This window comes from Cebidichthys violaceus, unplaced genomic scaffold, assembly GCF_023349555.1.
Source record: "Cebidichthys violaceus isolate CVI_PGR_0920_01 unplaced genomic scaffold, fCebVio1.0.p SCAF_5, whole genome shotgun sequence".
Classification (NCBI taxonomy): Eukaryota; Metazoa; Chordata; class Actinopteri; order Perciformes; family Stichaeidae; genus Cebidichthys; species Cebidichthys violaceus.
The window spans coordinates 18,015,697-18,030,950 of NW_027176705.1; the positions used below are offsets into that span (position 1 = coordinate 18,015,697).

The 15,254-nt window shown below is 46.7% G+C and overlaps 1 protein-coding gene across 3 annotated transcripts in view; it reads left to right on the forward strand.

Moving 5' to 3' along the window:
• The first annotated feature begins 254 nt into the window (after positions 1–254).
• Positions 255–15,254, forward strand: part of kif13ba (kinesin family member 13Ba) — a 37,853-nt gene continuing 22,853 nt past the window's right edge. For 2 of the 3 annotated variants that reach the window (XM_068730955.1, XM_068730954.1), the window contains exons 1-3: positions 396–957; positions 5,806–5,899; positions 14,798–14,810. In XM_068730955.1, coding sequence (XP_068587056.1) covers positions 888–957; positions 5,806–5,899; positions 14,798–14,810 — 177 coding nt within the window. In that variant the 5' untranslated portion in view covers positions 396–887. Of the gene's footprint in view, positions 358–395; positions 958–5,805; positions 5,900–14,797; positions 14,811–15,254 lie in introns of those variants that run through there. The other variant, XM_068730953.1, reaches the window with a different exon arrangement.

Sequence of the window (15,254 nt, forward strand, 5' to 3'; positions counted from 1 at the left end):
GGTTTGGTCCAACGAACAAATAAATGTGTCAGGACTAGCTAAAAGTATCTATGTGTTAGCTATGAGGCTACACAACTCGTCTCGTCCTAAAAGTTACTCTTGTGTTATGTGGAAACAATGTATATTCTACTTATAACGGAGTTTGACAGACGAGAGTTTAACCGACGCGCTCTTAATTTGAAGGGCTAATACTTTGCCGGAAGAGCGGATGCTGCTCGCTGCCTCTAGCGCGACACGGAGGGGGGACGGAGTGGATTCCGTTGGGAAGAAGTAGATCATCGCCAGGCGCTTCTCTGGCGATCTCCCTCCGTTATACGTGTAGGTTAGCGGTGTCACCTCCGGGATGAATCCACCAAGGTGTGTAGCTCGAAGGCGCGGTTGTTTCTGGGGATGTTATGTAGTCAATCGGTAGGAAATGGACAAAAACTTTCTTCCTTTCCTGCCGCTACTACCCTTCAGCTTGCCTGGCAAATTAGCTGGCTAGCCCCGTTTTTTTTTTTTTTTGTTTTTTTTTTGTGCCTTGCAGATAGCATATGTTTGCTCGGTCACATCCACCAGCTGCTTTAACATCGTACTTAATTTACATTTCTCCTTTTCCTTCCAGCGTCCACGCCTCTGTGGCTGTAAATTAGCCTGGAATATGAGCAGACGAAGAAGATAAGCAGCGGTGGAGGCTGGCTTCCTGCGGGATTCTTGTCCAGGCTCTTTTTTGTGTTTTTTTTCTCCCCCCGTGGACATGCCTCGTCTATGGAGCAAAGCTGAGCGGAGCTAGCTGGCTGACAGTCCGGCTAGCGCGACATTCCCAGGCTCTTGGATGATCGTTTAGTCGAAGGAGCTGATTTTATTTCGGATCAGCGCTACCTCCCCTGCCCGGATAAGGAGCCAGCATGGGGGAGCCCAGCCTGGACGACGCCAACGTCAAGGTGGCCGTCCGTGTCCGGCCCATGAACCGGAGAGGTGAGGGGGCTTCAGTCTGTTGGATTTGTTATCGTTACACCGACTCCCAAACGAACGCTGTACACGGAGGCTGCAACTGTCTGCATTGTCTGCATTTCAGGTTAACACAGTGGATACACTGAGACTGTGCAGTGCATCTAAATGACACCAGATTAACCTCATGTTTATAGGTTTATATGTTGCATACAGAACCACAGGTTAACTGTAAACAAAGTGCATTTCACAATAACAGGAGACCGGCTTGACTTAAGTACCCCTACACACACACACACACACACACACACACACACACACACACACACACACACACACACACACACACACACACAACACACACACTTAATTTCCTGGCAATGGGATGCCAGTCAGAAATCACCCACCCATTAGAGAAATGAGCTCCTGCAGATGAAACGGAAAGCCGTGGTGTGGCCGGTCTGGATGGCACATGTTAGTACAGCGCTGCCATCGGGCTTCCCTCATGGCTGCCATCCAGCTAGATTTAAAGCCGCGCTGCTGTGTGAGATCCACTGGTAATAAGTCCAGATGCTTTCGGCTTCTTCGCTGGCTGACACCCAGATGCCAAATGTCCTCTTGACTTCATCTGTCACTTGCTGCAACGACATAAATATGTCCTTTTTCTCACGCGCATCAGTGGTTACAAAGTGTCTTTTACTAGAACTGAAGTTGCTCAGCGGTGATGTATTTATCTGAATAGATCTCTTCTCTCACTAACATTTGGCAAACGCGCACGTATCTTCAGTCAGCCAAGTTTCCCCGGGACGCTGCGTATTCTGTCTCCGTGTTGTCACATCCTCGTCTCTAATTTTAGAAAAGCCCGGGGTAACAAAGGCTCAGTGTTACACAAATCTGCGTGCAAACGCTCCGGTCAATTATATTGCAACATTTTCAATGCAGCGCACAGTAAAGGACGGACGACTTTTTTTTTTTTTTTTTTTTTTTTTTTTTTTCTGGTCGATTGCCAAGTGGTGTTTTGCTGTGGGAGACCATGTGTCCCATGAAAGGAGGAGGAGGAGGAGGAGGAGGAGGAGAGCTGCTGAGGCAGAGTGGTTGACCGACAACTTGCGGAATGAATCACGTGTATCTCTCTCCCCCTTTCTCTCTCTCTCTCCCTCTCCTCCGTGAGCTGGAGAAGTCGGTCACAAGACCAAGGCAGTGGATCGCCACACTGTTCCCATAAGCAGGGATCTACCTTGACCTTCTAATCCAGATAAACTCAGCTGTCAGGACTGTGTTGTCATTTCACTCATCACACTGCAAGGTTGGACATTTGTTTTGGGGGGGGGGCGCCAAACAAATCCATGTGTTCCTAGTTTTTGGAAGACAAACACGAGTCAGCTGACGTTTACTCAACTAAACGGTGAGATGGAGATGGAGAGGTCACAGGTCAGCTACTGGTGCGGTGTGATTCAGAGCGGGGTGAGGTTTACTGTCATGCATTTCTCTGGCCTCATCCCGTTCACACAGGTGATGGCAAACCAGCCTGCCAGAGTTACCTCACCAACACTCCACCTCGTTCTTTTGTGTGTTCCCCTTTTAATTCCAGTGTTGATTGAACTCTGACTATAGACCACAAAATCCTCACCTCATCCTTTTTTGTTTATTTTTGAAATAACCATGATTCAAGCACCAACAAGTCCACCAAAAGACCAAAGTGTCCCGGGTGCAGCCACGTTTTCAAGAGCTCCATCTCAAACGTGCAAAGCTTACTTTGTTAACGGTGTAAACTAATTCCTCCACGCGTCTTCCATTGCTCAGCAGTGAAGGTTACTTCTGATTTGGGTGATGGTGAACAAGCGTCGGCTTACTAACGGCAGTGGTAAAGGGGTGTGGAACCAGCTGTGCCAAGTTTCCAGTAGTGTCGTTCTGATCCCCCGTCTGAATGGCGCTTCTGTCCATACCTGAGTTAATATAAGACTTTTATGATTTCAAATAGCCCCCGAATACTCTGACTGGACACAACATTCCGTCACATGTCGGTTCAGAAGGACTGACTTGCCCCTCGAAAAAATAATAGTTCCAGCTCCACATCATTTGCAATCCAGGCCTCTACACATTCTTTGAGCTGCTCAGTTCAGGTACAGCTCCCTCCCTGTCCCCTGCTGCCAGACATTTGCTTCAGGACACAGTAGCAGCAGCAGCAGCAGCAGCAGCAGTAGTTATGGGAGGGCGCTCTCATTTCCCCCAGCTGGTGCAGCGATTCAGGCCCGGCTCTGAAATAATGAGCCGTCTTCTTTAACCTCGAGGGGCCGGTCCCCGTGTGTCCCAGGTTGAGGAGGAGGAGGAGGAGAGGTGGTTTAACAGCCGAGCTGGACAAAGGCAGGAAGGGAGTGAGTCTGAATGAATATTTGCTAACGTTGCGTAACGCTCCATGTTCCCATGGCTGTGGCCTTCGAAGAACAGAGCAACCGCAGGCGTAGCAACGGCAACACCGCGGCCAATCGGCTCCCTGGCTGATGTGCCAAAACACCCTCGGCTCCGGTAGAAGGACCAGAGCGAAGTGGAAAGTGTGAGCTGCCGGTTATGGAGCAGGGAGAGGCAGATAACAATGGGTACATTTATCCTCATCACCACCACATCGCATCAAACTTTCCCCTCTGGTTAGCAGGAAGTGAGGCCGCAGGGGCACATGGGTAATGTAGGCCGCAGAGGAAGAGAGAAAGTTCAGCCTCTCTGTTTCAGTCCCCGTGTTTAACTTCATCTGGTTCTTTAGCTCTCGCTGTCTTTTTGTCACTCGGTCTCTGTTGGCTCGCCCTGCTTTTCTCCTCGCTCTGTCGTATCCGTGACAGCAGAAGAATCGGAGCGTGATTCAGGTCCTCTGACCGTTTGACACCAAGTTTCCATGGCTCTACCTCTGTGTTGCTGCCAGGAGCTGCAGCGTTTAGCCTCAGATCCCTAATGTTCCTGGGTTGCAGAGGAACAAGCTAGCTTCTTCCTCGGACGTAGAGCTCCTCAGGTCGGGATTCCCCTTCAGGGAGGGAAGTGGTGCTAGATTTTGACTGTGAATGGGAAGTATGAGTAGTCCACTCAGGCAGCCACCTTTTTTAGAAAACTTGTGAAGCGACTTGTACCTGCTACAGCCAGATACAAAGGTCATTTCTATGCATCTGTTGGGAAGACCATACCACGCTAATAATTTGGCATGCAAAACACACACGGCCTGCCGAGCACCTGCACAGCAGTGGAAAACACTCTCTGCGGGAACAGAGTTGGCAGGCGTGGCCCGGTGCCGTTCGGTTAGGACGCCGAGCTTCTTCTTCTTCTTCTTCCTCCTACATGCTGTAATCAACCCTGGATAGTGCGCTGACTGTTGAGAAACTCGTTCCAATCCATTATAGAGACAAAAAATGGCGCGCATGCTCCACTGCTGACTACTTCACTGTACTGCTTGAGCTCATCTCGGCTTCAGAGCGGTGATGACATGATCAGACAAAAAGCAACTGAAGCCATAAACGCCATAAAGGGACACGGCGTCATGCTGCTGAAGACAGTTCCTGTAGAAGAAAGGAATTGAAACCGCAGACCGCTATTTTTTCTTTTTCTGTCCTGAACACATTTGCGGAAGTTCTGCATCATGGTTCCGTGATGATCGGGGTCCTGATCGTGTCTTCTAAATCTAGCGTGTACTGTACATGTACACAGCGGTGCCCTTTAAACCACAGGATGGCTGCTGGTTTACATGGGAGGAGACGATTTATGACCTGCGAGTCCCGTCTCTGCTGCAGTGTCCTTGAGCAAACATTGCTTTTCAAATAGAGGAGTGCTGTTCCAGCCTTGACCTCTGACCTCCCTGTGGAAGGTGGGCAAAATATTAGATGATATCCCCACCAGGAGCAACACAAGGGGGGCAAAGACTCCTGAGTCCCACCTTTAGCTTAAGTATTTTCTTAAAAAAAAGAAATTGGCATGATCCTAATTATGTTAATTCAATATTTTGTGACCCTTTTTTTATTCTGGTGATGAAGTAAAGTGGTGTAGTCGGTGTAATAAATTGCAGCAGTTGGCCATAAAACAATAATAAAAAGCACTCACCAGCAGAGGAAACAGGTATTCTGCTGCTGGTGAATTAGTCTGCTCTGCAAGTAACCAATTGTCAAATACCCTTTTTAATAAAACATTATAGTTTTTTTTAAATGTACAACCAGTACTGGGTAAAACTGGATGCCCAGGACATGCTGGCCGTGTTTGGACATCCATCATTAGCACTCATTGGCCAGACGGATGAATGGAGAGACTTACCAGCCTCGTGAATTTCCATTGCGGTTCATGTTGTTATTTTTCCAACTCTTCTGCCGGTTGCTTCCACAGCAAGGCTTCTATTAGGAGTTCTGTAAGACTGACTCAGCTACGAAAACAAGCACAGTATGTAGCGCTTCACACGGGGAACGTGAGGTATCTGTTAACATTACATGCTGACCTGTACGGGCGACTAGCATAAAGACCCGAGTGACGGAGCATTAGGACCACTCTGTATGCCGAGTGGTGCGTCATGACAGCCCAGGGTCAGCATGGGAGGTCCTTTTAGTCGTGTGTGTGTGTGTGTGTGTGTGTGTGTGTGTGTGTGTGTGTGTGTGTGTGTGTGTGTGGGGAAGGGAAAGAAACTGATTCCCTGGACAAGTCCTGTTCAGTTGATTAGCTCAATGCTTACTCAAAGGTCCTTTTTCACAGCTGCTGTTTGACGTTCCACAGGAAACGATTTTGCCAAAATAACCGTTTACCTTGTGTGCTCCATCCCCCGACATTGTGTTAAATATGTTGAAAACGATCGAGGGTAACCGTGGAAACGTGTTGGTGCCTTGGTTGTAACACTGTGTGTCATCTGATCCACAGAAAAGGATTTAAACACTAAATGTATCGTGGAGATGGAGAAGAACCAGACGATCCTCCATCCCGGAGGAGCTAACCTGGGCAAAGGAGACTCCAGGTACGGAAGTTTGACCTCAGTCTGTATTCTCTACACACGCATCTAGCTATACAAGTCAGTGCCTATACATATATATCATTATTTTTCTTTACGAGGGGGATTGTGTATTGCACTGATAAAGAACGATGTGACTGGGAGGCGTGAGGCACAGACACTGCCTGAGGTGAGATGAGATGGTGCCTGCAGGTGTTCTGAAAACAATGGGAAGTTAAAACTTATCGTCCAGTTGCTTCAATTTGCATACATTTGTATACATTTGTCTCTCTCAGTCATACTTCAGTCAAATCTGAAAACACAGACAGGATACACATACTTTTCAAATCCTCTGTGACTTGTGTGTCAATACAGCAAGTACTCAGTCATGCAGCTCTGTGAGTTCTTATGAGCCCCTCTCCATTGCCCTCACACACACACTAGGTGGATTCACAGCTCTGCTATATTTCTTTCATCCTTACTGTGCTCTGAGCGAATTTTCTTGTATCCTTTTTTTCCCCGATCGCTGCTTTCGGAAAGCTGGTCTCAGACTTGTTTGGAATGTTCCTTTGTCGTCATGATGTAGCTTTTGGCAGGAAGCGGACTAACCAGCTGTTGGGCCTCCTCGAGGCAGGTGTATTTCAACTCGAATCGCTCGTTTCCCTCGCTTGGCCTTTACTCCGTTTCCATCCTGCTGACCAGCTGCTGTTTGGTGGGTAATGCTGAAATGTGCTCGGAGTCTTGAGTGTCTCTGAGACGGACGTGTTAGATCCGGTCGCAGCGGGCCGACCGCAAATGTGTGACTGCGTGTACTCTGTGTGTCGGGGAGGTGTCTGAGAGAGGGAGGACTGACTGTGAAGTGAATCCCCCCCCCCCCCATCTGTAATAAATACAGCTGTTTGATTAAATTATGTAATGGCTCAAACCGGCCCGCCATCTTGGAGGAAGCCAGCTGTGTCGGAAGAAAGATCTCCTTGTTGCTGGTGGAGTCGACTGCAGACTGCCAGATCAGAAGTAGTGAGTAAGGCGGGCCTCAGGCTGAGGTGAGGGAGCAGACAGCAGCAGCTTGTGTGTGTGTGTGTGTGTGTGTGTGTGTGTGTGTGTGTGTGTGTGTGTGTGTGTGTGTGTGTGTGTGTGTGTGTGTGTGTGTGTGTGTGTGTGTGTGTGCGTGCGTGCGTGCGTGCGTGTCAGTCAGTCAGAGGTGCCTCTGCCTGGAGAGACAACAGCATCGAGACAGAGGCGGACAGAGACAATTACACATGAAAAGACAGACTCCGGTCCGCTCCTCTCGTAACTCCCACCGCCCCGGCTTCCTCCCTTTTTCTCAGCTCTTCCGTTTCCGTGGCAACGCAGTGGGAGGTTAACTCCGGGTCGCCGTCGGTGACCGTGAAGCCCCTTCCTTGAGTGTGGAGACGATGGAAGAGGCGGGGGTAAAAAAAGAAGAAAAAGTCATTTACTCGAGCATCTGTCGACCATAAACTTTCCCCGGTGACTTTTATGGAGGACTAAACAAGAGCAGCGCTGTAGTTTCTCTCTCTGTCTCTCGCTGACAAAGGAGCGAGGAAGCAGCAGCAGGAGGAGGAGGAGGAGGAGGATGAGGATGGACTGAACTGACTGACGGCTGCCCTCAGCCTGCAGATGCTATTTTCACGTTTTTTCTTGTGTTTGGTTTCCTTTTTCTATTTCCATGCTGGTTAAATTGGAGGATTATCTTTTGCTCGGTTGGTAATAGTTGAGAAAAACTTGAGTGGGCGCATAGAGGAAGCCGCCAGTAAAGTCAGGATGTTGCAGGTGCATTGAGTTTGCTTTGTGAACTCCATTACCAGGATGCTCTTTGTTTTAAAACTGAGCAGACATATCTGCAGCAGATAGTAAAAAAAAGAAAGTGCCGCTTCCTGACTGGATCCAAACGGTGTCTATTCTTTCACAGCTCACCTCTTTAAATCTACAGACGTTGCAGTAGAAGATACTTCTGTTGCTGCATTGATTGCATATGAAAGAGAGGCGTTCTGTTCTGTCCTGGTGGAATACTTTGTAATATGAACGGTGCAGTTCTGGTTCTTTTTTTACCTCGTGATAGTTGTGATAAAAGGTCAAATAAGCAATGCCAAAGCATGACTGTTCTTGGACCACATTACCCGCCTTGTGTTTCATCAAATGTTGCGTCACACACCGCTTTGTGAGGAGCCTTCCTAGACAGAGCGGACATATTGAGTTCAGAGACAGTTAAAATATATATATATTTTTTAAATGTGATTAACAATTTCAAAAGGCTCTTATAATATACTCAATATTTACGTTTGACCTTAAAATGGTCAATTTGTACAGTTTTTTTTCTTACTTTTAGACTCGTCGACTAGTCTTAGTTTAAACCTCCTTTTTAAATATCAGGGAGATGACTCATTAGGAACATCCCTAGATTACATATTTGCAGCCAAGATCATTTTCCATATATACATGTATGTTTTTATAACAAACCCCTGTGCAGTGTTTGGGCAGCCCATTGGCCAAACGGTCTCGCCAGTACCTGAAGCAACACACAGCCCCGTATATTGTTCTTAACGTTTTTAACACGGGGCTGTTTTCACGCCCGCTAGGTCTGTTGTGACACAATTGCAACCTCACTGTTAATCATCTCCTATGGTGACATATTATATTATTTATATATATATATATATATATATATATATATATATATATATATATATATATATATATATATTTATTTATTTATTTATTTATATATATATATATATATATATATATTTATTTATTTATTTATTTATATATATATATATATTTATATATATATATATATATATTTATATATATATATATATATATATATATATATTTATATTTATATTTTTATATATATATATATATATATATATATATATATATATATATATATATATATTTATTCATTCACCATCTTCAGCAGCAGACTCCGGCTCTCTACAGTGGTACTTGAAGTGTTTTTGTGGGGGTTGTTGGCTGTTTGAATATAGATAAAAGATTTTCTCTTTCTCCAGGGCTCTCAGGTTTTCCATCCACGTAATTGGTAAAAAAAACAAAAAACCACCATTGTGGTGGATCTGATATGCTTTAAATGGTTCACGGCTGCTGGGAAGTAGAACGCTCATTTGTAGGTGTGGAGCTTACAGCCGGTTAGTAAGAGGAAAGAATTCCCTACAGCTAAAACAGTTAACGTGTTGGACGTATCAGGCCCATTTATTTTCAAGTGGAAGCTGTTCATCGGTCCCTCCTCTTCTTTGTGTGCTGCTTACAGCAAGGTTGGGAAATGACCCAAAGAGGGTTAAACGATGGTTAATTGCCTGATGAAGACTAATTAAACAGACGTTACTCAATATTGACCAGTGTTTGCTTGGTGGACTGTGGTCATTTCCTAGTTGGTCTATGTAGTCAGATACAGGGGTCAGCGGGTATAAAATGTAGAGGAAGACGACCTTTAAAGACATTATTGAGGTGTGACTCACTATCCTGTTGTTGTGTATGTGGAGTGGACATCGGGTCTCCTGCTCACCTAGCTTCACGTTCTCGTACTCTACTCAGAAGTGACCGTCTCGTTCACTCGGGAGAGGAACGACCACCCGTCAGTGGTGGAAGTGGATCCGTGGACAGGATTGGTTAAACACTGAACCTTGAACAACCCTGACGCACAATAGACCGAGTCCACCCAGAGTGTAGACCGAGTCCACCCAGAGTGTAGACCGAGTCCACCCAGAGTGTAGACCGAGTCCACCCAGAGTGTAGACCGAGTCCACCACAGGCTGTTACATTAGAATGAGGCCCGAGCTGCGAGACCACAATGAATCAGTGAATTGTAATTATTCATTTGTCAGAATTATATTATTAGGTTGTTAATATGAGTTCTGTTACACACCTTTTATCAAAGATAAGAGTTTGATGCCATACAATTTTCTAGAAACTAAACCGAGTTTGGTTCTGTGGTTTACCCGATCAAGACATCCGGACTCATTTAGAATTCTTCCTTATTTGAAGCTTTTTAAATCTTTTTCTTTCCTCCTCTCAGTTGTGTGTTTTACTTGTGTGTCTGATTCAGTTTTTCCACCAGCAGTGTGAGCCGGGCAGCGAAGACTTCAGTTCCTCACGCTGCCTCTCTCAGTGACTCACCGTGGCAACGATGGTGACATAAATCTTGTTGTATGAAGTATTTTTGCTTTTTTTTTTTTTTTTTTTTCATCATCAAGGAAGTATTAAAGCTGTGATGTACGAGCTCTCCGACAGCCACGGTTTTGAAATGTTACGCTACGTAGTCGGCACATTTTATTTAGCTTTTTCTTTTGCACCTGCTCTCCCTGAGTCACTTTGCAACCACCAGGGATGTCCTGACCTCCGGAGCGCGTTCCTCCAGTGCGTCTGATGAGCAGACAGCTCGGCTCCCACGCCGCCGTGCTGTGAAACGCCGCCGTTTGCACGATGACCCGAGGCTGTTTGCATTGGGTCGGTGAAGCTGGATGTTGACACACTCCGACAGCGATCTGTCTCCCGTCAGACGTCGGTGATGCAAAGGAGATGTTGGACATTTTGTGTGTGTGTGTGTGTGTGTGTGTGTGTGTGTGTGTGTGAGGGTGTGTCTGTTTGCTGGCATGTTTTTTTAGGACGTGGAGGATCTACAGTATATTTGTTACCGTAGGAACAGAGACGTGATATTTTGATGCAAGGCAAAGCGCTTTAACAGTCCAGTCTGAACCGACCATGTGGCGGTTGGAGTTTCTAGCTAATGACAGAGTTATGAATTAAGGAAAGAGCGAGTCATTCGTTCACAGGCCACGCTGGCTCACTATCAACACACTTTTCCAGTTTCAGACCAGGCTCAGGTAGAGGCCGCCGAGTTAACAAACTCAATTTAGAAAAAGTGAATATAAAAGTATAGCAAACATTTTTGCAACATATGCCTTAAACAGAATGCGGTGCGTTCACGTGCTGGTGGTAACTCGAGCGTCTTGAGGCCTCTTGTCGGGCGACGGACAGCATCGTTGTGCGGCAGCCTGCCGAACATTAGACTTTCTCATGAATCCATCACCGTGATGAGCATAAACTGAGCTGGTCTGAGGAATAAAGGACTAATAAGAGTGTAGAGGAAGCCATCATTCTGCCATTCTTTAGCTGCGTAGGAGCTCCAGGGGGGGAGGAGGAGAGCGCTGGTCCGTCTCTCAAACATGTGAGGAGGCTACCACAGATTTGACATCTACAGACGGGGGCCTGGTTGAAGGATTTCAACAGCTAGAAATTGTCTTGCTTATGAACCGGTTCATCGTCGGCGTTGGCAAGATGCTAAACGTTACTCATGCAAACTGTTACTGTTTTTCTAGGTCAGCTTTGCTGGTGAATCTGCAGTAAGGAGCTTGAAAGTTAGATTTAAAATATATATGTCCACCTTTCCATTTTACAGTAGAACATATAATGTGTGATCTTATATATTGGATTCATGTAAAGGTTTTCTGGTGCTCATGGACAAACAGAATGAGAGTAAAAGCAGACCGTGGTACTGATTTTTATCGTCTTAGGAACCATGAAACATCGAGTTGACATCAAGAATGCGACAAATCTGCCTTGAGCCGACAGCTACACATACCACGTATTTACATTCACATTGAAATGACATAAATGCGAGTAAAATACGACCGCCTGCCGGAGGAAATCTCCCCGGGCCCGTGCGGATAACGCGGTGAAACATGGGCCTCTTTGACGCGGCAGTGAATTTTATTTCAACGTCCTCCGCAGGCTGCTGGAATACTGTGCTTCCAGTGAGGGTTTGTAAAGTGACGCCTGAGCAGTGATTGGTATCATCCGCTTTACGTACACTTTGTGTACGTAGGAGGAAATGCTGCGGCTGTCACAGTATGTGGGGAGCTATGCAGTGTTGTTCAGTACGTGCTGAACTATATTAGCCTGTTACGTGTCCTGTTGTCCTCTGCCGTCACTGTGTTACGCTGATGCTGTTCCTGCTTCAGCTTAACATTCCTCAGTCTCAGGTCCAGCCTCTTTCCTCCCCAACCCCCCCTGGCTACCTTCAGCCTCCTTTCCGTCCTCCGTTCCTCCCTACACAGCCGAGGATGGTACAGTCCCAGAGAGGGGAAAAAAAAGAAGAAGAAAGAAAGAATAATGCAAGGACAGTAGAGAAAGAGAAGGGGGGGGGGACATGGGGGGGAGCAGCCATGCATTAAGTTATTTTTTAAATGACGGTGATCAGAACGGAGGAGCAGACCGAAGGGAGGAGCGACGAATGGAAGTGTTCGAGGACCGAAGGAGGCGGGCTCAGGGCTCTCCTGACTGCCTCATTCTCCCGTCTCATTGGTCGGGGGGGGGGGGGGGGCTTTAGCTTCGTTCACGGGCGTCTGAGCGCAAGACACGGGCGACCCCTCTCACCCCCGCAGCCTCTGAAGCAGCCATGACAGCTGTCATCACTACGTACGTCAAAACCTGCCACATGGATTTCAGCCCTAAAGTGTCTGGAGATGTGACCGTGGGGCGATGGTCCCAAAGCCCCCCCCCCCCCCCCCCGCCCCGTTGGATGAGGGATTTCAAGATTTCACTCCAAGCATAGAATTGCTTTTACAGAATCCTGTTATCCCTTTGTAATGTTGGAGGATACGATGCGTTTAACACATTTTTGTCCAATATTAGGACAGAGTGAACACCAGAAACCTCTCTCTTAATGCCACAAAACAGTCAAACGTCCACGCCCGCCTAGAAGACGTCCCAGTAGTGTTGCGGTTTGAAGAGAGCTGCTGGAATCAGTTTACACTGCGTGCATTCGCTCTCTGAATGCGGCACGTCAGCAGTGGAGCGTCGGTGAAATATGAAGTGTTGCAGATTTGGACTGGATGGGCGGTTTCGCGCGAGAAGTGCAGCTTTGGCGTTTTGTAAAGAATGTGCACGGGTAAAAGGAAACAGGTGTGCGTCTTTGTGTGCGTGTGTTCCTGTGCGAGACATTTTTGCGATGTGGCTCGGGGTCAAGGTCAGGCGTTTAGCGCCGATGGAGAGCGTTACTGAGACGTAGTGGAGGGTCCTCATGAGGAGGTTCAGAAGTGTCGGCCGTTGTTGAGCCTTCTGTTCCCTCGGGGCTCGCTGGGCCTGACGTTGTCATATTACAGGAAGCCTTTTTTGATTAACGCGCCGACCGAATGTTTGACATTAATGCCTGAATGACAAGTCGCTGTCATGAGAAAGTGGGTTAGTTTTATTCAAATTTGACAAGGAATTGACATGACATTAGCGGATTCATTGTCGGCTCATACGACGCAGTGACTTACAAACCCGGTCACCATCTTGTCCTGCCAACTACATGCTTGAATAGATGTTTTACAGAGAGGAAGTCTCCTTTTCTTACATTGGACAGGTAAGATATATTTTCTGAACGACGTTGTGATGGTTATCATCAAAATCATAACGGTGTTAACTTTAAAATGTGTGGAAAAATAGAGACAACTGAGCAGCATTTGTTCCTCTCACGGTGACAGCTCCTCTTGTAGGTTTCCAAGGCACAGTTAAGAAGTGTCTCATATTGCTCTATATTAATTGTCCTTGTATAATAAATGCGTCCAGTAGGTTGAAACAAACCCCCTGTTGAAAATCAGATTGATGCAGAATAAGCTCAGTGCCAGCTACGTTTGTTGGATGTTGAAAATGAATTAATGGTTATTAATGTTGGTGCAGGGTCCCAAATACATGAGTGAGTATGAATATAGACAGTTGTAATTTACAGGCGGCAATCTTCAGCCTGGTCTGGATACTCCGTCGTTCCTCATGTGCAGAGAGACAGATGGGTGGATTGTGAGCTGAGGAGATCTGTTTTAAAGGACATGGCTGTTGGCTAAACGTTGTAAATTGTGCATGTTGTGTGTGTGGGTTCCTTTGTGTCGTGTCAATGCCTGCTTGTATTCTATTTCCTCAGTTCATCTGTATAAGATCACACAGATATTGGGGCCAATCCCCCTCTTTTTTTAAATGTCAATTTCTTTATTTTTATACGTCGGGGGCGTTTTCCCTGTTCCTCTCTGAGCGTGACTTCGACCCAGTAACCCCTCTACGCCACCATCTGATTCCACCGCACACTACCCTCAACCCTCTGCCAACTTCACTACCAACCCCCTCCACACACACACACACAGACACACACATGCCAACACACAGACATTCCCACAACAATTCAGAACACAGTCCCAGAGGGTTGGGTTTTTTTTATGTCTTCGCAAGCCCTCAGACATGAATGCTGGTCCTACCCTAACATCCACAGACGCGCACCCCTACCAAATCCCCCGGGAAGTTGCTTTAACATGTGACAAACAAACAAGTCGTAAACAAGCTACTCACCCACAAGGCCGACTATGAATCAAACGTGCGCTGAAGTGACGAAGGCCCGAGGCCGGCGGCTCCATCTCGGCGGCCTTTGTCTTTCATTCTGTCTCTGCTCACCCGTGTCTTTATTGCTCTTTCTGACCCGCTCCCTCTCTTTGTCTAAAAAAAGAGTTGATAAATAATTTCCATTCCATTCTCGGTCTGGAGTTGGCTCGCCGTCCCCGCAGGGTTAGCCTGGAGTTTGCGGGGTTAGGCCTCTCGCTTTAAAATCGACAAAATGCAGGGCTAAAAGTAAACAGCGCTGTACTTCTGAGTTTAGGTTAACCCTGGGTTAAAACACTGTGTGTGTGTGTGTGTGTGTGTGTGTGTGTGTGTGTGTGTGTGTGTGTGTGTGTGTGTGTGTGTGTGTGTGTGTGTGTGAGAGAGAGAAAGAAACGAGGGCCGAGTTGTCCCAGGGTCACCTCCTGCAGTGTGAAAAGCCTATTGAAGGGCCGAACTGCATCTTCTGTGCACTAAATGTCATCTTCCTATCTCTCCTCATGCTGCTGTGGACCTTGACCCGCCCAACATCACCAGGAATCAGTCCAAGGTAACGGCACACACACACACACTCACACACACACACACACACACACACACACACACACACACACACACACACACACACACACACACACACACACACACACACACGCACGCATGCACAGACTGAGCTTATTCTGTGAATCATCGCTGTGTCAAACAAAGAGGCAGCTGTATTGCACCGACTCGCTTCGTGAATCTGCAGCAGGCTGCGATACAAAGTAATGATTTGTAAAACAATTTTTTTTTTTTTGCTAGAAGGATCTTGTTTAATTTATTAAATTTAAACCCCCGAGGAATATTTGTTGCTAGGAAACTGACATGGCTGTGCGGCGACTCACTTTACTGTATGTCAGCATTTGTCTTTTTTTTCTTCTTTTTTTTCTATCATTTGAAAAATTGTGCCCCATAAGTGCACTAACCCCAACCCATGAACCACATGACCCATAAA